The sequence below is a fragment of the Trachurus trachurus genome (genome assembly GCF_905171665.1).
Source record: "Trachurus trachurus genome assembly, chromosome: 12".
NCBI classification, from domain to species: Eukaryota; Metazoa; Chordata; class Actinopteri; order Carangiformes; family Carangidae; genus Trachurus; species Trachurus trachurus.
Window position 1 is genome coordinate 11,081,086 of NC_139908.1, and position 22,896 is coordinate 11,103,981.

Genomic DNA, 22,896 nt, shown 5'->3' on the forward strand with positions numbered 1-22,896 from the left:
GAGCATGAGAAATGGACCAAAACGTTAAAAACTTTCTCTCATTGCTCACCTCAAGTGAAAACGAAGTGAAATAGCCAATTTCGTTTGTTCATAGGCTATATAGAATAAAAGGTTTCACAAATTGTATTTGTGTTTTAAACATTCAGTCAACATTTGAAAAGTCTAGTTAGGCTACTGTGGTTTTTCACCTATCTCAGGGGTGTCAAACTCAATTTTGTTCAGGGGCGACAAACAGCACAATTTGATCTCAAGTGGGCCTAACCAGTAAAACAATAGCATGATAACCTATACATATTTTTTTTTTTAATTAATTTTTTCTCTGTTTTAGTACATTATTAAGATGTTTACAGTTAATGAACTATCCTTTTACAAAACATTATGAACCACCTGAAATTTCTTGATAAAAATATGTGCAATTTCAAATTTTCACACTTGGCAAATTCATGCTGAGGGCCAGATTGCACCCACGGCCGGGCCGGTTTTGGCCCACGGGCTGCATGTTCGACACTCCTGTTGGACTGGGAACAGTTTCCAGTAGGCTATCTCTGTGTGAATGTGATCCAGACAAGTCCGTACATCCTAACCTAGTCTAGTAGCCTACACGTCACCTGGTCTGAAGGGGTGTAAAGTTTTTAACATGAAAGGTTTTCACAAATCTGAAACATTATTAATCAAGGTGTGCTAATATTGAATATAAATGGTAAATTAAAGAAGTTTTGTTGTCTGTTTGGACCTTTTCCTCTGTGATTTCACTAAGGTGTCAGAAACAACATTAAACATATAGGCTAGGCCTTAATGCCCTTTCACACTTATTGTTTGCTTTTACTGGTGTAACAGCAGAGGCGTTGCACAGGAGGTTGTATCCTGAAAGAAAAAGAAACATTTTTGAATGTACAACTGTTTCCTAATGAGTCCAGTCTTTAATCTAAGCTACATTAAGTGGCTAATAAGCTTGAGCCCAATTTTTCCAGGATCATTATCCTGTTGAAAGGTCTTTGAATTCATTGTTGAATCAGTGCCTGTAAGCTGCCCCAGTCCCTGAAACAGCAAAGTAACCCAAAAGCTGCTGAAAACTTGTCCCCTTGGTCTCCTTCAAACATGTCCTCTGTGGCCAGACAACTCTACCTTTGATTCATCTGTCGAGAGCACTAGATTTCCTATATGGTCATTCTCAAAATGCAGTCTTGCTCTAATGTTCTTTTTGGACAGCAAAGGCTTTTTCCTGGCACGACTCCCACACAGGTCAAATCCCTTTCTGATGGATATACGCTTGTACTTTGACACAGGTCCAAGAAATAAGTGTAGATCCTTTGATGAAATGTTATAGGGTTCTTTTCTTTGACTGAATTTGCTGAGGTGCAGTCATTTTGAAATCTCTGCTATTGGTAGATAATTTTACCTTGGAACCATTTACTATTTCTAAGGATTTGGAGATCTTTTAAATCCCTTATTTCAACAACCTTTATATTTTTGGCATGATGTCAGCAAAAAGGACATTAGACCTCAGATGACAGGGGAGTGGCCTAAATATTACAGGCTCCAATTGTGCTCCATACCTTTAGCTTATATGAACATCTGATTCCCTTTTTATCTTTTTTCATTGGTTTGATAATGTCATAAATACAGGGGTGTATTTTTTGCCATTTGTTTGACCCTATAAATCACACATCTTTGTTTGTGCTGCTATGTTATATATAATTTAATTTAATGGTCAAAACAGCATCAGCTCAGCAAAGATCACAATCACACGGAATTAGTTCACTGGCTCCATCTAGTGCAATGGAGGTAAAATTACAAACAATAACACTAAGATACTATTTTGAATCTGGTGATGAAAACCAGTAAATGATGTATACATTGATATATCACATTATTCATTGTTAATGTTAATTTCATGCTTAAGTAATCTGTTTATTACTGATCACTTTGGCTATGTATAGTTTTGTTACTGGGTGCAAAATAAAGGTTAATAGAAAAAAAGAGGACACATGGATATAATGTACTTTTTACAATAAGAAAAGTAATACATTAATAATCTCTAATATAATTTATAACTTTATGGTCATTAAACAATAAAGACTTTCAATGCACAAATATGTTTTATTCAATGTATTTACATGACACAAAAAGATAACTTGAAACACAACAAAAGTTATTTGATGTATAATTACAAGGGATGTTTTGATGAATACAACAAAAACATTTAAAAAGTGCCTATTTTTACATCTTTGGTCGAACCACCACAAATACAGACTGTCTGATTGTTGCCTCTGAGGACTGAAGAAGTGCTGGAGAAGGATTATTGAGTGACTCTATCAAAACCATTGCCAATGGAGGCAGCTGATAAAGACACGTTTATGTATCTCTGTATCAGTTTCTGTCACTGCTCAGTTGTACATGCACTGTCACATCTTCTTTACATTATTGCTCTCTGGACTTTTATTTATTTATTTATGAATCCACTGTCACATTTAATTGATGGGAAAACAAAATATTAAAATCATAAAAGGTCATTCTGACTTGTTAAGTCATCGTCAATCAATAATTTATCCTTTATCTATCCATTATGTGTCCACATATTAATCATGTGACCAACAAAAAAACTAATTTTCTACATTGTGTTTTGTCTTTTGTTTAAATATTTAGAAAAATACTCCTATATTTAGTAACTAGAATGTGCTCATACATACAGTACATACATATTAAGCAAAGAAGGCATTTGAGAAAGAGTCATTTATCTTACAAATACATAGAGAGCAACTCCTGGCATGGTTTTCTTTAACTCAACACTAATTCTCACTTCATTAACGAGGTGAACGGCCCACACAGACACACAATACTGCACTTTGAAATAAGAAAAATAAAACGTATAAATGGTGGCATTTACAAAATTTCACATAAATTAAAAAAGAAAAAAAAATACAGACACTAATCAATAATTTATAAAATGTTTTACAAGGCCATTTCAGGCTTTGAGAGAGTCCTTCATTGTTTATTCATCTACATATTTAAATGTCTGTCCACTAGGTGGCTCTGTTTCCCTACATATAAAAAATCTGTAGGTTGGCTGAATTTTCACTGGCCATCATGAAATGAAAAGTGTTCAGGTTTAATCCACACAAGGCACATGGTGCAGCTCAACATTAGGCCTCATGTCTTCTATCTGCTAATAGACGAACACACACACTGACACACTACATGACACATGGATGTATCAGACAGATTCAAAGTCCACTGCAGTTGGTTCATGTAAGTGAAACGTTACATATCGTCCTTTCTTCAGCGACATTAGAGCAACAATAAGCTCTGGATCCTTGAAAAGTTGGTAAAAGAGTCTTCACATTTTTCATTAAGGGAGTAGTTGTTTGACATTTTGGGAAATATGTGTGTTTGATTTCCTTCTGAGAGCTACGGGAGCAGATTGGCACCTCTCTCACGTCTGTATGCAAAATATGAAAACACAGTCCAGCAGCTGGTGGTTTGCTTTGTAGACAATGGCAATGGTAGACTTTACTCAACTGTTGCACTTCAATACTCATTTAAATCACTTTTTATTTTACTTGAGCATTTCCCTCTCATACCAACTTCAACTTCACTACAGTAGATGGGGAAGGAAAATATTGCTCTTATTATGTTATGCTAATGTCTTATTTAACATAGTCAGATTTTTGTATACACTGCATATTGACAATATATGAAATGTACACAAGTAAAGCTGAGATGATTACTCAATAAATAAATGGGGCAAAATAGAAAAAAAATGAATCTGTGGGAAAAATTGTTGGAATAATTTGAATAATTTTGAGGTCTGGACTAACATCAGTCATCAAAAATCAATTGAAAGTGACTGTGAAAATTCCCATGGAAAAAAAATGAGCTGCAGCCTTTAATGAAATTGCCAAATTAGTTCCATCTCAACCACCGTAAAACCCAATAGACGAGACAGAACATGTTGATTAGAGACCTGAGACAGAGGCAGGCTTGTTGTTTCATCCCGTCTCCAGTCTTTATGCAAAGCTAAGCCAATCAACAGCACCATACTTTGCATACAAAGATGAGAGTGGTATCTATTGTCTCGATTCATGCGCTCAGAAAAGAAAAAGGAATAATAAGTGCACATTTTCCAAAATCTCTTTAACTACTAGTTGAATTAATCTCCTCTTCTCCACAACTCTAAATGATTGCAGTCTTTGCGAGGGATTAATAATTCAACCAACGCGGAGATTTCATGTCTTTTTGGAATTTGAATTTTGCTGTTGTTTCTGCTTGCGGAGGTGAGACTCGATCTCGTGCCTGAAGAACAGCATCCCCAGCTGGCCGTGCGAGGCCTCGTTCATGGCCTTGGACTGCATGCACATGCGGTACTGGTCCGGGGGGAGTTCGTCGGCGCAGTGCTTCTCGTGCCACAGGTGGAACAAGCCGCGTGACGGAGCTCGCACCACTAGGAGGTTGCTGTGAAGGTACTTTCTGTAGAGGTGGACATCTTCACCACCCCAGCCTTTGATGTCAATATCAAATCCCCCTACGGGAACAGAATATAACGTAAAGCCTGTTATTATATCATCATTAAACATGCAGATATGTAAAGTGGAAAAATTCAAAGCTCTTTGCATGCAGACACTTTTCTGAGCACTGTTTGTTTTCTTCGCAGTGTTCCCTACCTCTTAAAGGAATGCTGATTATGAACCCTGATTAGACTCAACAGTGTGTGCGATGATAATCAGTTGTCTCCACACTGCCTGGTTTGTTGTTTCGTGAGGGGGCAGTGAAGAAATTCAGGACGGATGGCGTGCTCACCAAAACATTTTACTGATCAGATATGTTTCTGTATCATCTAAATCACACATGTCTGCTTTTGCTCACACTCACTCTTTTTTATTTTTTCATTTACTTATTTTATTCTCAGTTTTTCTCCGTCTCCTTTTTCTAGGGTTAAACGTTTGAACCCAGCAGATGAATTGCTCATTAACTTGTTGATAGATGAGAAGAATGGTAGCTCTCTGATGTCTGTGTGGTAAATATAAAGCTACAGAAGCTGGTCAGCTTCATTTAACATTAAAAAAAAGGGGAAAACAGCAAGCCTGGTCCTGTTCTTACAAAACAAATCCACCTGGCACCACTTTTGCCCGTATAATCGATTTAAAAATGAGAAATTGTCATTTTATGGGAACTCTGTCTGCACATAGCCCCCCATAAAACTACATTTTTTTCATTTTTATGCAGATTTAGCACACGACAAGTCGTCCAAATGAATTTTCTATGCCGTCTGAAATGTCACGCAAGTATGAGCTCATCTCCGCTACTGGGTCACTGCACAAAAACATCTTGGTAGGGATCAGTTTTGGTTAAAGTTACCTCTTCATGAAAGTTGGTCGCCTTAAATAACCACCCTGGTCACAATAATAACTACTACTTAATTGTGTTACTTAATGAACTTAGAGACGCTAGTAGGCTTACCGTCAGAGTCAGTCCAACTCAATATATACAATATAAACAAAGTGAAGCTAATATAACCATCTGGTGGCTGGGGCTACATATTAACTGGACAGACATAATATTTGGATCCCCATTAGATGTTGCCTATGCAACAGCTATAGTTTTGGCTCCATATAAAAAAAATCATTAAAGGGATACTTCAACATTTTGGCAAATTGGCCCATTGCCATAATCCCTATAGTCTTAGCAGTAGGTTTGTTACCTTTAATTGTTGGTGCAAGCTATTTTTAGATCGACGGAGCAGAGCCGCGAGCTGCTCAGAGCTACTCTACGGAGGCTAACAGGATTTCTTGGTTTCCCTCATCAAACTCATCAAATACACAATCCAACAACTCCAAAACGCTCTCGTGGACAAGTTGTGACCTGCACATTCACCACACTATGAGATAATAACAGAACGTTACGAGACGGCGTTGTTTTCTAGGTAAATTCATGCAAAACAGCTGATGCGCGTTCCCGTCAGGGGCAGTTTTCCGGCAAGCAGTCTCTGCATTTGCCTCGAAAACAACTCGGTCTATGTTTTTGTATATAACACTCAGCTGGATGGTGAATGAGAATATTTTCCCCAAAATATCAAACCATTAATTTCCTACAGAATTCTGGCCTTTGTGTGTTACACCTTTGGCACAGTTAAGAAATTTCATTTGCATGCCTGCGTGTGTTTGTTTGGGTTCAAAACAATAAAACCTGCTGTATTTCACTGAAGCCTGTAATTGATTTCACTTTGGAGAGAAACTAAATTGATGTAAATCTGCTTTGAGAGCCAATATTCCTCACCTAATATACAGATGGAGAGGACATGGGGCTATGAGATATGCTAATATATGCTGCTACTGCTCCTCAGAGCTGTTTCCTGCAGAGTAATGTAATAAAATCCCATCCAAGTTAAGAAACGTAATGTAATATTGAACCATTTGTGTTCTGATCATGTTTTTCATATCCATTAAGCGATGGCACCATTAACGTAGCAGTGCATGTTGCTGGAGCCATTCAAGGAGGCGCATTTTTACTCTGAGTTATGCAACGCCTCTGCACAGATAATCAACCCCCAGGAGCAACTGTTTATAAATTCCAGCATTGCAAAGATGATGTGATGGATAGGACTAGAGTGCATACTGTGCTTTAAATGCAGTTTTTCTTCTTTAATATTTACCTATGTTGATGAAGTCTGACCTGTACTGGCAGGTCATACCGAAGCCGAAATCCCTCCAGAACCCTGTGTCTTTCTTGATCACCTGGAAAAAGAAGTGCAGTGCTTAGACTGTGAACAGAAATATATATCAGCTCACTTCACATGGGAGGTCCATCAATACTTCTTTGGATTCCTCCACTTAGCAGCTGGAGAGAGGAACTATTTCCCCAACCTCCCAGCTATAAGGCATCACACAGAGTACGATAGTTTCCACAAGTGGCAAGCAGGAAAATGGACAGGGAGAAGGTAGATTTGATTGCTGTGTGTTACCAGCTGTTGCTCCACAGGTGGGACATGTTCAGGGCTTCCATAGATCAGAGTGGGGTTGTACTGGCTGAATAACACCGGGTAGAAAACCTTTTTACCTGAGACATAGAGAGACAGTGTTGTCAGACCAGTGTATGATACGATTTTACAGGAAGGTGTGTATATCTGTAGGTTGCGTATGTATGTCTCACCGGGCTGTGTGTTGAGTCGGCAGCTGTTGAGGAAGTCGGCGGTGAAGTAGATGTCTACATCACAGAAGAACAGCAGCACGTTGCCGCCTTTCCAGGCTCGGGCCCCGACGTCCAGACCTCGGCCCCGAGAAAACTCCTCGTCCAGCTGCAGCAGAGTGTAGTTCTTAAAATTCGCTTCCCTGCGGACACAGAGAGAGGAGAGAGAAGAGAGAGGAGCAAGAAAAATCAATTTTCTTATAGCAAAAACTTGGATTTTAAACAAAAAATAAACTTGCTTTGCCGACATGCTTTGGCACAGCTCAACTGAGGTGAGGTGAACTGAAAGACAAAAAGAGATTGATGTGTTGGCTGAAAAACTTCACACCCTGAGATTAAAAAAACAACAACTTTAAATCCACATTAGTGAAAAGTAGAAAACTAACACTGAACAAATCAGTGGAGCAGCTCAACAACACTTCCTTTAGACAGCTTGAAAGATATTCTTCCGTTTTGGTTTTTAACAGTGTGGTAGGCTACAGCTAAGGAAAAATCCTACATCTAAAATCATCTGTGCTCCACTCCAATCTGTTGAATCCATGCAAACTCACAGAACTGTAAAGCAAACAGGAAAACCACAACCTGCTTATCAGCTCTTGCAGCTCCTTCCCTCAGGGAGGCGCTACAGGTCACCTTCCGCCGAAACTAAACGTTTCGCCTGCAGCTAATTTCCCCCTGTAAACTCCAGGTTCCACTAACACGCATTACCATGATTGTTTGCTGTAGGGCATTAATGTACTCGTCTGTTACGACCTATTTATATATTCCACAGTAGCAGTAACATACTGTAACATTTCAGGTGTATGAAAGGTCACAAAGTCCATTATAGCTCTGCAGCCAAACCGGCGTCATGATGTATCGGTTTAGAGGGGGGAGGATTAACAACAAAGTAAAACTGCTCCAAGCTCTCTGATTCTCTCTGTGGTAATTATTTAATTTGTCACTTAATTTGTTTGAGAATATGCAACGCTAAAGCACAGCGCACTGCTAACAGAAACAATGACGGCCCTTAAGCGAACATCCAGCGTTTTTACTTGATCAAAAGGCTCGTATTTGACCTTGTTTTTTCGCAGAGGTAGCCTGTGGCAAATTCCAGTTTAAATACGTTCATTATTCCAGTTAATTTTGTGCCGACGTGATGAATGCTCTTCCCTAAATAAATTTGCGTTCAATCAAATTACCACAAAACCACTACAGCACGGGGTTGGTGTTTCAGAGCAGCAGCAGCGCTGGTTGGATTGCATGACTCAAAGTAAAAAAAAAATATATATACAATGAAGCTGCCACATGCACTGTGGCTGGTGTGTATGTAAATGCAACACAGTGGAGAAGCTAAAAGTCAATGGGGTCCCACAATGCAATTTTGCCGCGGGCTTCTGAAGTGGCTTAATTCTGCCCCTGGTAATCCTCAGTTTTCGGGCCTTTAGTATTTTCCACCCCAAGATTAAAACATAATGACCTCACAAATCCTCTCCCAAGAACTTCACATCAGCACAAACTTTCTCGGAGACTGACTTCATTTCACTCCCCCGACATGTTCATGAGTCAGCTCCTGCTGCTCTCACTCTGATCCTGCTCATGATATGAAACGTAAGCTCCGACTGTGAACAAAAAATTAATTGCGTGGCCCATAACAAAGCCCCCTCCATCGCTGGACTGACGTTTGTCTAGCGGGATGTGGTGAGAGTAAAGAGAAACAGCTGGATTCAGATGTGCACAGCTGTGGCATTTGCCTCAGCCATAACAATTCACACTGTTAGTGACTAATCCTTTATTCACACACATCCACGCACGCACACACACACACACACACACATACACTTGTATCAACTTCAGATAAAGGATACTGAGGAAAAACTGGTTCACACGTTTGAATGCAAGGCAGAACAAACAGGATCAAACCTCCTCCTTCATTCATGTGATGCTCTGTGACATAACACATGGGAAACAGCAGGCAGAGGCTGCGAGTAGACAGAGGCAGACATACACAGCTTTGTTTAAGGAAACCAGGATGACCAGAGGAAACGCGGTCAGTTTTGTTTTTTCCCCTTCAGGCAGCTTGAATCACACTCCCCACATTTCCAACTCACTGCCGTGTGTTTGTGTCTGTGTATCAACACATTTATTCACGTCTATTAGCCTCCTGTGTGTAAAAAAGCCTTTGTCTAGCTGCCATCCTTTCAGCCTCTGCCATTAATAAGACATAATAAACCCTTTTCAACCTGAGTGGCTCTTAATCCCAGAGAAACAGAAACATGACGCCACTTGTGAGCATCTTGCCTGTCTTGTCCGATTAATAAACGTCTTAATCGTCTGCACGGCTAAAAAAAAACGTCTCAAATTGTGTTTAACTCCTCAGAAATGAACTTCTGAGGATGTGCTCACACATCTGTCTGTCTACTGTCAGCGAGTCCACACTGTCAGCAGACAAAAGCCAGTCTCCCTGCGTCTGTCCACAGTTTGTGAATCCAAACAGACTCGATCTGTTTCTCAAATCTACACGGAGTCCCAGGGGAGCTGGTCCCACCCACTGGCACTAAACTGTCCACAGATGGCAGAGACAGAGCACAATAGCTCTGGTTGTCTCAAACAACGTTTTAATGCAACACCAGCAACACTCACTTGTTGATTCAGTCTCGACTTTAATGGGGCAAGAGGCTCATTTGTCACAGACAGAGCCAAAACCTCAGAACAATTGTGTCTCACGAGAGAAGCTAATACCTTGCTACTTTTATTTTGCAAATTAAGCAAAACTGAATGATATGTTGAGTTGAGACAAGATTTTTTGTGCATATGAGCATTTTGTATTTATGTTTATTAGATGTTATTTGAAAAGATCAATACCACTCTTGTGTCTACTGTAGATATGGAGTTATGGCCAGCGGGTAGTTAGTGTAACGCTTAGCATAGTATTAAGACTAGAAACAACAATGAACACCTGGCCTGGTTCTTTTCAAGTGATAAAAAAAGAAAAGAAAAAAGAAAACAGCGCCTGAAGTCCATTAATTAAAAAAAGGGGGAGTTGTGATTTCCTACAAAAACAAACAATATTGTCTATGTATAGCTAATTGCTAATTGGTAGCAAATACCTTTGAACAGAGGTTAACTGTCTGTTTCCCTCTGCTCCCAGTTCTGGTAAACTCAGCTAACGTTACACATTACAACAAAAAGAAAGTATTTCCCTGAATTTAATATTATTAAAACATAAATCATGATATTCATATTTTTATACTGCCAACATATTCTATCCAGAGCATTTCTGTTGCTATACACTTGTGCACAAATTGTGCTGAAGTACACAGATGTAGTTATAAATAATTCATACATTTCTTATTAGCTATAGGTGAAAATGTGTTTGTTTCAAGCGAGCTATAGTGACGCTGTATTGTTCTTCCTGCTAAGTGCGTGGTTTGTGTGCATTGGCCTGAGCTTATTAACTGTTTAACTAATCCCCACAGTCAGACGTGCATTACTATTGTGTGCCAAGTGTAAAAGTCCACTTTAATGCTGCGATATCCTTGTTTTCTAAATGACTTCTATATCCTGCTTCTTTTTTTGTGCTTCCCTCTTTCCCACAGGCAGCAACACCCTTCTTAGGACCTAAAATAGTCAATTTGTTTACTGTAGGCGTGATGGCTGGTATCTAGTAGCGGCCAAATTATTGAAATTGTGTCAGAGTGAGACGCCTGTAAAGAGCTGTCGTCGTGTTGTGTCTCAGCAGCAGGCATGATCCTGTTAGTTCTGCTCAGGACAGGGAGGGGAGACCAGATTCCCTCTTTCTTCCTCTGTGAATCTGTGCCTCTGTATAATCATTTTATGTATTTGCTTGTGTGTGGTGATACTGTTGCTAGAGGCCTGACTGCAGACATGGTGCTTACTGGATGTCTCAACTGTAAACCCTATATATGCATCCAAAACCAGGCTGCTTTTCAGTCTCAGCAATTTAAAAGATACCAAAGAAGACGCATGCCTGCTTTTTAGCCATGCTGCATGGTGACAAGTAGCCCATAGCAAGTCAGTCTGTTAATCACTTTGTTACACATTGAATTACTTCAACAATTATACACATGACCATGAAATTTTGCACAAGCATGCATGTTCCTCAGAGGATAAATCCTACTGACATCAATGACCTTCTGACCTTTGCTCCAGCTCCACCAACAGGTCAACGTTCTCATCATTCATCCACTTAACTATTGTTTGTGTTCCCCCAGAGGATGAATCCTATAGACCAGTGGTTCCCAACCTTTATTGGCTCGTGACCCCATTTGACATCACAAATTTCTGGTGACCCCGCTGACGTGATTGTGGCCGTCAATCAAGATGCACCAGCTCAGATATTTTTATTATTCTGCATTTTAATTGAACTCAATTTATAGTGTAAGTGAAAGTGAAAAGTAAAAGTATAGAATACAGATGTTTAAGATTGTGTGTGGTGTTTTTAATCATGATATTTTTATCAGTAATTTCTTTTTTTTAAATCAATTATTAGACATTTCAGGCGACCCCATTTGAATTCCACGCGACCCCACATGGGGCCCCGACCCCAAGGTTGAAAAACACTGCTATAGACTGTGGTGATGCCGTGATGGATAATTTACAAATATAGCGTGCGTCTTGTGCAGGTGCCGGCTGTTTCTGTGAACTCGGAGGATCTAGTTTTTGCAGAATAATTTAAAACTTCCTTTCACTTTTATCCGTAGGGCAGTTTGAATCTTTCATTACATCACACTTCACTTTCAGATGTTTCTGTTTTGGCTGATCAGTACACCATTGTTTTAATGTTTTGATTCTTGTTCAGTTTTTATTAATTCTTGAATTTTTTTTTGTGGCTTTTATTGTTGTTCTATTTCTTGAAAACCCCTTTTAATTTGATGGCATTTTTGTTTCCAGCCGCTTTGATGTCAGAACAACACTGCTGTTTCTTGTCGAGGAACTTTTAATTTACTGCTATTTTATAAATGTGCTCTCCAACTAAGTGTATTCCTGAGTTAAAACAAGGGTTGAATTAACAAACAATGGTGAACATAGTCAACATTACCAACAGAATCACAATGTTAACATTACCGTTATGAGCACGATTAATGCCGATGTTAGCGTTTAGCTCAAGACACCACTGTGCCTAATTGGATCCTCACAGAGTTTCTTGCAGTCTTGTTGCCTCATATATATTTCCTCATCATCCCTGCACGCTCTCGGTAGCTTTCTTCTACCTATAGGCATTTTTTTTTTGTGCTTGCAATATTTAACAAGTTGTTTTCACACCATGTGACTGTCACCTTCCTGCTGTTTACAGAGCAGGGAGGCTGGTGTATCGTCTCTGGGCGAAGCTCAACAGCGAGTTGGAGGATCAGCAGTCTGTGCATGTAATAGAGAGGTAAGAGCAAGCCATAAAAATATGGTCTTGTGATCACACTAAGGGCTGAAAAAAACAAACCAAACAGCCACACAAGTTGTTAACATTGAGCAATTTCCAGAATGGGTTTGCACGGGCGATCTAAAACACACGCTCTCTTGGATACGAATATTTCAACAGCTTTCTAACTGCTCAGATTTATCGTTTCATCTGCTCATAATCTTCCCTCAGTCACCTTCTGCTCAGCATTATCCTCTTGCTTCCTCCGAGCTGTCAGTGGCTCTTCAGAGGGTTGTTGACCCATCTGTGAACCGAACGAAATAGCACAACAGCATCAAAGGCTCGTCGGAGAGGGTGTCGCAAGTTGGTACAAGGGGAAGATGAGAGAAAGGGTTGCAGTCGATGGGCGAGATGAGCGTGATCTCATCTTCCGTTTCTTTGTCTGCCCCAACATTTTTGGTCCTTCTCTTTCATCTGTGTGTCCAGTTTCCTCTGAGATGTGGCTGCTGACGCTCTTCTTCCATCCTCAGAAGATCCGTCTGTTTTTCCAACTTTGCTTAGCTCTCCCATCTTATCTTTTAACGTCTCCTCCTCTTCCTTTCTCACTTCTTTTCCCCTCTGCCGTCATCCTCCCCCCTGTTCTTGTGAAGCACTGTAATTATTCATACCTATCAATGGGTATCTCATTCTTCCCCCTCCGTTACACACAATCTCCCTCTCCTTATTTATTTTTTCTGTATCTCCTTCGTTTTATCTCACGTTGTTGGGAATCTTTATTCTTGAATATTCAAGCCTCAGAAACGTACAAGCCCCCCGATGGTTGGAGCCCGAGTTCAGGCTTTTGAAGTGAGGATGTGTAAGCGATATACTTGAAAGTTCGGCAGCTGATCCTATCTATTTTAAACGATATCCCTGGTGTCTGCCAGACTGCTTGAACGCTGAGACTCTGATGCAGACTCTCTTGCTCTTTCTGGAGCAACGTATTCCTTCGCCTATAGTCTACTTGTTTTGGCTTTTGTTACTGTCAAACTGGTATAGCTGTTGAAACGGCAAACGGCAATAAAAACCAACCCTTTTTAACCTTTATAAACCCAGTAGACGTTGATAGGGTTAGAAAACTTGGTGTAGTTCCAAGACAATTTAAGATCTTTTTTAGACTCATGGGAAATTTGCCTCGAGTAGTTTGTATTGGCTGTTGATACTCTAGCAAATGCTTCTTTGGAAGAATTTGAGCAGAAACGCTGTGGTACTAAAGCGCCTGGAGTGTGACTGCATGTGATCTCACAGGAAAAAAAAAAGGACAAATAGCTGGAGGTGATTTGGGAGCAGATTCAAACGAAACCAGTTTGTGGAGGTGAATTTAATTTGTAGGAAGGGCAGCGTGGAATCAGATCAGCCACTAATGATGCCATCACTGCTGGGAACAGATATTGACTTGTTTGTGAGTGAAGATGTCTATGTGTGTGTGTGTGTGTGTTTGTGTGTGAACCTGTGTGAGTTTTTCACAGCGAGGACATCATAGTTGACCCTCGGCTCTTCTGTTAGTGAGTTAGCAGCTGGCTCTTGGGGTTAAGCTTTTGAACTACAGCGTCCAAACCCTGGAGCACCTTGGCCTTGTGGAGAGGATACATCAGCTGTGTTTTGGTCTCTACTGGACTCGGTTGGTTTTCACACAACCTTGACAAGTGTAAACAATGTTTGAAACTTTCAAGCCTCATGATTCTTTCTGTGCAGAGCGTTTTAGGCTCCTGGTGCCATTGCAACAGTGGTATTTGGATTTTTTTTTTTTAGATGATTAAATGAGCGTATGTTGTTTAGGATTTCAGTCAATTAGTTAAACAGATCAGCCGATAAAAAAGCAACTGTGATAGTAACTGATTAATTATACTGGCCATTCATCAAGGATAATTACCCAAAACTGTCTCAATACAATTAATCACATGTGGAGACTGGTTTGTGCTTGATGTATTAGCCATGGTAGCCACGTGGCACAAGGGAGGGCCGTGTTGTTTGGTCAGTCTAATGCTATGGTATATATACATAGACTGAAATACGTCAAAAAGCACAGGAAATGTTATGAATGACTGTCATGGTCCCTTAAAGACGAATCTAACTTTGGAGTTCCCCTGACTTCTGTCCTCTAACACCACCGTGGCGTTGACATTTTTTCTTTTATGTGACATGTCTCAGTAATTATTAAACAGATTACTATGGCATTTAGTCCATTCATCCATGTTCTCTAGAGGATACTTTGATGACTCTCCTCCACTGGCACCACCATGAGGTTCACATTAGTGGTTTTAAAATGACATTTCTTGCAGACTGACAGAATGATTACCATGTAATTTGGTGCAAACAATGATTCCCTTTCTAAAGATCGACTGTAATAACTTGTTGAACCCATGAATTTTCCTCCAGCGCCAACGTTTTAATTTGTCTAGCCTTAGTTGTACTTTGTGTTTACTGCTAAATAGCTAATATTAGCATCCGCACACGCTAAACTAAGACGGTGAACATGGCAAACTAGATGTTTTCATTGTTAGTTTAAAGAGACCCTGAGGAGTTTGCTTTTGGTTATAAAATAGTCTCATATTAATGTGGATGAATCTACATAACATTACCAACACTTGTTAATGGGTCCATTTTCGATAAATATATCTTTTTGTCTTTGGTCCTAGTTTTGGTTTTCCGGACACTGCGCCGCCGGATCGCCATTTATGGTCAGAACTACGACGGTATCTGATCGTCTTCAAACCTCCGACTTTCATTCTTGATCAATGAAAACAATCTTGGAAAATGTTTTCACTTTCGTCCGTCTTGCGCCGGTCCAAGAATTCACAGTGCGCATGGAGGCTCATGGGAAATGTAGTGTGAATACACTTCGCTTTCCAAAACTCCTCGTAGTCCCTTTAAAAAAATAAGTTTTAAACATTGCTTTGGGATGTAGTAACTACTTTTATTATTCTTGGCAACTTATCGATGAAGTAATCAAGCTAAAAAAAAAAAATCAATGTTGCTAATTGTCTTTTTAAGGGTAATCATCCTTTAGCTTTCTGCCAAATTGCAAATGCACATATACTATACTTTCCACTGTGCCCACATCCTGAATGCATTATGGGATTGTATCTGTGTGGATAAAGCATGTGTGTATTATATATGTGTGTGTATGTGTGTGTCTATCCGGGGGTCCCACATAATGGAACTATAGGTAGTTATCTTCAATGATGACTCCCATTCATTTCCCCCGTCTAAAAGCCAGATAAAAGGAAATCGTGGTCCGGGGGTTGATTACAGGAACTGATTCAGACTCAGATAAGCTGCTACATAACTGATGAACACATTGTTAGACTGAGAGAACAATACAAAAAGCCTTAAAAAAAAGGGAAAAAAAGGGTTCAAAGCGGAGCCGCAGCTCAGGAGTAGAAATTACATGTCAGTGTGCTTTATTTAACACCCTCTCTCCCTCCGACTGCACCTTCACTTACCTTTGCTTCAAATGTTTCCCATTCAGTGTGTTTCTCTTACAACCTCCTCACTCCTTTAAGAATCCTCCCACAGTAAAATCAATACTACAATATCACGGGTTTTCTGGATGTTTGTGTTCTTTCTACACTCTGAGGTTTAGATTTTTTTCACCTTCTTTGTGACTCATGTGACGCTTCACTTCAGGAGTATTTAATGCTGCCTCCTTTTTGTTTTTTTTTCTTTTTTATCTCCACAGTTTCCCCCCTTAGCGACAGCAACAGGAGGAGACACGGAGAGACAAAGAGACGCTGTGTGATACTGGAGATAGTCCGACTGATTCAAGGCCGCACAAAAAACCTTCGGGGCTGGGAAATCGACAAGCATCACCATAGCAACTCCCTCAGGGAATCTGTGGCTCAATCCACAGTGGATCTGACTCCTGATCAGCCACACACACACACACACACACACACACAACGATCATCTCCAGAGGTGTGGGTGTCGAGGTCCCTGTCGAGGGGGCAGCGTGAATCAGGGACGATCACAGGCCCGTTTGTAATTTATCTGTGTTGGCTGGTGTAGCTCTCCGCTCCTCAGCATGGGTGGCACACTGCTCCATTATTCATCAGGCAGATGACTGGCTATGGCAGGACGCCGATCCAGGAGGTGTGTGTGTGTGTGTGTGTGTGTGTGTGTGTGGTGTGTGTGAGAGAGTGTGTGTCGTGAGAGAGAGAGAGGGACAGATTACAAAACAAGAGGAAGAGAAGAGGTTTCTGGTGCATGTGTGGAAATAGCAAAAAAATGTTTTCGCAGCACTCCACCGCCGGCGAGTGCATGACTGCGTCGGTCTTCATTTCATTACATTACATAAATTGCATTTCATATTCTGTGTTTTGGCCTCTAATTCAAAGATCTGATCTTGGCTGCGGTTCCCCCACCCACCTGGATGTGTTCTCCAGAGTGCTGCGGACTTCGCTCATCTGCTCCTTCCCAAAATACACCACCGTCAGATGGACCCGGCCGTCCTGACGCACACACACTTCCCTAGACAGACACACAAAACACACAAAGGAGGGGACATTACGGATGATGGCACTTACTGGTTTCAGCTTCTCATCTCCGTTTTACATCATCATACGTATACCAGCTCTGGAAAAAATAAAGAGACCACTCCAAAATGTTCTTAATAAATCGGCTTCTCTACATGTATGGCAGCCATCGATTCCAGTGTCTATTGAACTCTAACACAAGCACACCTCACTTTACTTAGCTGATCATCTGAACCAAATCATATTTAATGAAGAAGAAAGATTATTAAAAAAAATAAAAAAAACACTGCTGCAATAAAAAATTGGGATTATTCCACCAATTTTGATTTCTAAACTCTTCCTAAGTTTAAAAAAGTAGTGTTGTGTTGTTTTAAAATGAATATGAACTTGTTTTCTTTGCATTATACAAGGTCTGAAAACGCCATTTTCTGCAAATAAATGCTCTAAATGACAATATTTTTATTTCCAATTTGGGAGAAATGTTGTCAGTAGGTTATAGAATGAAACAAAAGTGTTCATTTTACTCAAACACATACCTATGAATAGTAAAACCAGAGGAACTGATCATTTTGAAGTGGTCTCTTAATTTTTTCCAGAGTTGTACTTTTGAGATTTTGGTTTTGTTAGTTGGATGAAACATACAGATAAAAGGTTAAGACACTGTAATGTGTCATTTCCTGATATTTATAGACTAAAGGATTGATTGTTTGTTAATTAAAAACAACATGTAATCCAACCCGGACTCTTCTCGTTGCGACACTTCACTGACACACACACACAGAGGGAAACGTGTGCGAGTTAAAGAGAGACCAGGTGGGAGATGCCTGCGAGCACTTTGATGCAAACGTGTCAAATGCATCACACACATGCTGAAGATAATTCACCGTCTTCTCCCACAAGGCGCACAAACATTTGTCTGAATTTCCCCCCGGAGCACAGGGAGGGGAAAGATGTCTCATAAAACTCAACCAGATGAACACAGGATGCTTAAAAAATGACTGAGGATATGCAGAGGGTAATGAGAAGTCATGAATAAAACAATACTTACTGTCATTTTAGATGCTGTTGTGTAAGAGACTCCATAAAAGATGGTATTATTAGACGTAAATAGATTTTTTTTTACTGGGATCTCACATGATGTTCTTAATCATATCATTCAGACCACAATATAGGGAGATAAAACTGTTATAATGATTTGATCATGTGGTAAGAGCGAGGATTTCTTTTGAAACTCGAGAGAGAACCAGACTGCAAATGTTTGCTGTTTGTGTGAATTCACATTTTATCTCTGGATGCTACACCGGGGAAACGGACCACAGAGGCTCAGAAATGCTGTTATTTTGGGGGGTCTAAATGTAAATAAAGAACATTTGTTGAATACACAGTTACTCACTCAGACACAGACACACACACACACACACACAACCTTGTTTGACTATATCTGTGAGCACCCACCAGTGGCATAATGCATTTCCTAGTTTCTGACCCTAACTCTCACTCTGACTGCAAGCCAAATTAATTCTGACCCTTAAATTAAGTTTCACCCCTCAAACATTTTTTTAAACCAGTGTGGGCCATTATTTTATTCACACAAGTATCCTGGACTCCCAGTTTCCTGACCCTATGAATATAATAAAACAAGCCCACCCACCCAGCCACACACACACACACAGACGCAGCACACCTTTAATATGGATGAGAGTAAAGTGTTTGCTCAGCGACTCGCCGGCTCTTTCAAGTAAGTACACTTCTTGCCATGCTTTATATCAACTTCTGCCGGTCTGCCCAGGGGGGCATTTTAATGGGCTTCAACACTGCTACTAAGCAGGATTTACCATGTAAAAAGAGCTGTGATAAGCAGCAGCGGCAGCACAATAAATCACAGACATTAAGGAGGATGTTTCCTCAGCTGATGGTGACGGACTGGGGAGCTGAAACAAGCACATTTTCCTTTTAGCTGATGAATTCTGACGGCTTGTTTTCTTCTTAAATGACAGCATTTCATTTTAATTTCACCTCGCTATAATAAACCCTTTATAGTTTTCATTTATCAAGATTTCCATTTGATCATTCATCACATACGTACACGTGGTAGCCTGGATCTGTTTGTGATGCATCAAAAATTGGATGAAATTGCATTTCCTGCAGCCACATAGTGAGTGATATAAACTGAGCTCCGGCCTGTAAGGCTATGTGAGGTTATCTTTATTCATAGTCTGGTCTGACTCATTATAATCTCTCAGATTGTTTACATGCTGATGATGCCTACCAGCAACCAAAATAAATGATGAAAGTGATGATTTGAAAATGTTAATTACATGTAGCCTACCTTCAGAAAAGAAAAATATCCCCTCTCATTTTAATTTTCCTTCCTCTAATCGCCCCCCTCCTTGTCCCCATCTGCCTGATCCCCAATTAAAATGTAAGACAGGAATCAAAACTGGGTTTGAAGAACAGAGTGTCACATTTCCGGCATTAGTTATGTGTGATACAGAGATCCGCTTTGAATAATTTATTGTGGCGTGTCTGTCTCAGTCACAACCGTCACAGAAGCTCAGTAAATAAACCTACAATCAATAAACAGCTCCAATCAATTGACTCTCACCTGAAGTTCTGCATAAACTGTTTGAACTTGTCTGTTCGCCTGGACAGTGGGACGATGATGTTGATGGGGACGTTGGCCGTGTCCACCCTCTCGTTCTTCACCTTCATCAGCGGTCCGAAGGGTCGGAAGAGGACCAGGCGCCTGAATTCGTTGGTGGACTCCCCCCTGAAGGTCAGCTCGTACAGCGTCCCCTTGTCCCTCTCTGTACGAGTGATACCTGACGGGTGACATGAACTCCTGATCAGACAAACTTAACAAAGTACATAGTTTTTATGATAATTAGAGATTGTGCTGGTATAAACGAGTATTATAAAGTATATAAATATTATAAAAGTATGTTTAAAAGAACAGTGAGATCAGTGTCAGTCTCCTATCTGTCTATTAAATATGAAGCCACTGGCAGGAGTTGTACTTTCTAGCTAAGCATAAATCATGCTGGAGATCACCAATCATCCTGAGGGAGGCATCAATGACTGCACCAACATGCTGCTAGAATATAAAGGCTACCTAATTCACTAACATTATGTACACAATGAAAACATGTTATATTTCATTTAGCCTATAAATTAGTTAGTTATCATTTGTGTTTTTATAAGATAAGTTGTATAAGTTGTAAGTGGCCTTTGCTATCGTTTTTTTTATGCTAAGCTAATGGTCTTCTGGCTCCAACTTAGGTAACAAAGAGGGCTGAATATATATTTTTATATATAATTTAGTGAGTTTTAATGTCACATGACACGTTTCTCTGCCTGTTGTTCCTCTGCGCTTTTTTAAAACTCCTCACAATGATTTAGTTTACTTTACTTTTCACCAGGGTGCGGTTTTGTTTATAACCCTTAGAGATTTCTGAGTTTCGAGTGCCAAGGATGATGTTTTTCTTTTCCCAGTTAGTTAATGTCTAATTTTAAGAAGAAATGCACAAAAAAATAAACATCTTTCAAGGGAATATCATTTTTAGCATCAGCTGCACCATTATTTCTCTCTCTCTCTATGTGTGTGTGTGTGTGTATGTCATCAATTCTCTGTGACAGCCTGATACTGTGTGTATATGTGGGAGAAAAACAGAAAGGAAAACGAGGGCATATGAGGCCAAATGAGACATTGTCCATGCACACTGCTGCTGCTGCTGGGCGAAGAGCCATAACCGTACATACACATACTATAACACACACACACACACACACACACACACTGCAAGGGAGACTATTGCGGTCATCAACACCATTTTTTTTTGTTGCTGTCACAGGCTTTGAGTCAGCTTTATCCAGAAAGACAGTTGTTTTGCAATTACTGCGCTATTCCTCGGATTATTATTACTTGCCCATTGAGGTCAGTGGTGGTAGAAGGAGAAAAAAAAAGGGAAATGGGGAATTATTAAGTCAGAAAAGAGTCCAGAGACAAAAGAGGTGGGCATGGAGAAAGGGGAAGAAAACACACCATTGGGAGGAAGTGTGGTCTTTAGGGAGAGTTTGGATGACAGAAAAAGAACAGACAGACACCCAGAGAGAAAGCCAAAAAAAAAAAAAAAAAAAAACGACAGAGAAAATGAAGACGCCAGAGAACAGAGCGATGACTGTGGGCTAAGAGTTACATCTGATAGCGGCTTGAATTAAACCTTTTCCTGTTAAGTTGGCCAGCTCCCTCTGATGGGAGCCTTCGGTTCCCAGGGGCAACACGATAATCTTTCATTTAGTAAATATGTAGAACGGTTTAGACTAAAATGCCTCCACTTCCTGTCTCACTCTTTGTGTCTGAAGTGAAGCTCCCTGTCCCCTTCTAAGGACTCAACTCTGTGGTTGGTCAGTTGATTTTGCATACCTCCAGTGTTTGTGTGCAGTTTCAGCTCACTAGACTTGTGAATGCAGCCCTGACAGCTCCCTGAAGATGCTTTTTGTCAGTCTGGCCGTCTGGATTGCCTCTTTTCTCTTGTCTGGCAGTTTGGATAAAAAGCTGCTTTTTCAAAGATTTGCTCAAAATCGATGGTTGAATCCATTAAGGAGCACTAAGAGCTAAATATGAACAGGAGGGAGTCGCAATTTCATTTAAAAGCACAATGCACTCTCCTGCTGCCTCACCATGGAGGCTCTTAATGTGAATATACACAGATGCAGACAAATGTATATGCATCACATAAACACACACTTACATTACATAAGACCACACACACAGGCTCGTGCACATGGAAGAGGCTCCTTATAGTGACCTATGGCTCATTTCCTCCGGGCCAGGTGCCCCTATTACTCACTTTTAAACCTCCACCCACTCACACAGTGAAGATGGTGACCTTCAAAGAGCAGATCACACACACACACAGAGACGCAGCAGATATATACATGCACACACACACACACGCTAAAATACCACGTTTGAAGAGATGCTCCACTGTGAATGAGGAGCAGCTGTGTTCATTTCCTGGGGGTGTGGAGCTGAGTAGAACAATCTAGGAGGATATCCTGCTTCTACTAGTACATGGAAACGCTCACAGGTTTTGACCTTCTAGGGATTCGTGTACCAAGACAAGATCAAAGTAACTGAAGGTAGCAGAAGACACTGGAGTAAAAAAAAAAAAAACTGAAAAGAAGTGTAGTAAACAAAAAGTACTGCACCTGTTTCCAGGAAATGACATTTAGATATAGAACCGGTTTGTTTTCCCAACTATCTTGTAATGATAAAACAGAGAATAAGAGACCGAGCTCTGACTGGCTGAGGCAGTAGGCTATGGTTTTTTAATGTGGAGGCCACCAGGGAACACTATGGCGGCCTCAGCAAATTGTTCTAAGTGCATTATAATAAAATACATTTCATATCATATTGAAAACTTATTTGTCAGGCTCATATTTCCATTTCCTACCAGTCAAAATGTCATTGAGCAGGTCATAAACTAGTGTTGGCCCGGTTCCTGCAGCCGCCATCAAGATGCTCTGGTTCTGAAATAGCTCCCTTGCTAACAAATCAACTAGTGTTGCAAAATGGACACACAATACAGTAATATTGCTTTGATAAAAAATATAAAAACATATTACGAAATTGGCCTTTTCTTTTTGCTGCAGGGGAGCTTGCAAAAGAAAGTCCCCCAGCCACAGGCTGATAGTATTCAAGAGGTCTTGGCATGGACATTTTGGGAACCCCTGGGCTGAGGCAATCAATGATTTACAAAGCACAAGTGTTGCAGAGTGGAGTTCATTGTGTTTGGGGAGGTCAGGGAAAGACTGTGGTGGTTTCTGTTGAATTTTAATAAA

At 40.3% G+C, this 22,896-nt stretch overlaps 1 protein-coding gene across 1 annotated transcript in view; it reads right to left on the reverse strand.

Annotated features, from left to right (window-relative positions):
- Nucleotides 1-4,092: 4,092 nt before the first annotated feature.
- Nucleotides 4,093-22,896, reverse strand: part of csgalnact1a (chondroitin sulfate N-acetylgalactosaminyltransferase 1a) — a 31,186-nt gene continuing 12,382 nt past the window's right edge. The window contains exons 3-8 of the mRNA XM_083982968.1: nucleotides 19,658-19,874; nucleotides 16,946-17,047; nucleotides 7,147-7,325; nucleotides 6,959-7,053; nucleotides 6,650-6,731; nucleotides 4,093-4,522 (exon numbers count right to left, since the gene is read on the reverse strand). Coding sequence (XP_083839094.1) covers nucleotides 4,227-4,522; nucleotides 6,650-6,731; nucleotides 6,959-7,053; nucleotides 7,147-7,325; nucleotides 16,946-17,047; nucleotides 19,658-19,874 — 971 coding nt within the window. The 3' untranslated portion in view covers nucleotides 4,093-4,226. The remainder of the gene's footprint in view (nucleotides 4,523-6,649; nucleotides 6,732-6,958; nucleotides 7,054-7,146; nucleotides 7,326-16,945; nucleotides 17,048-19,657; nucleotides 19,875-22,896) is intronic.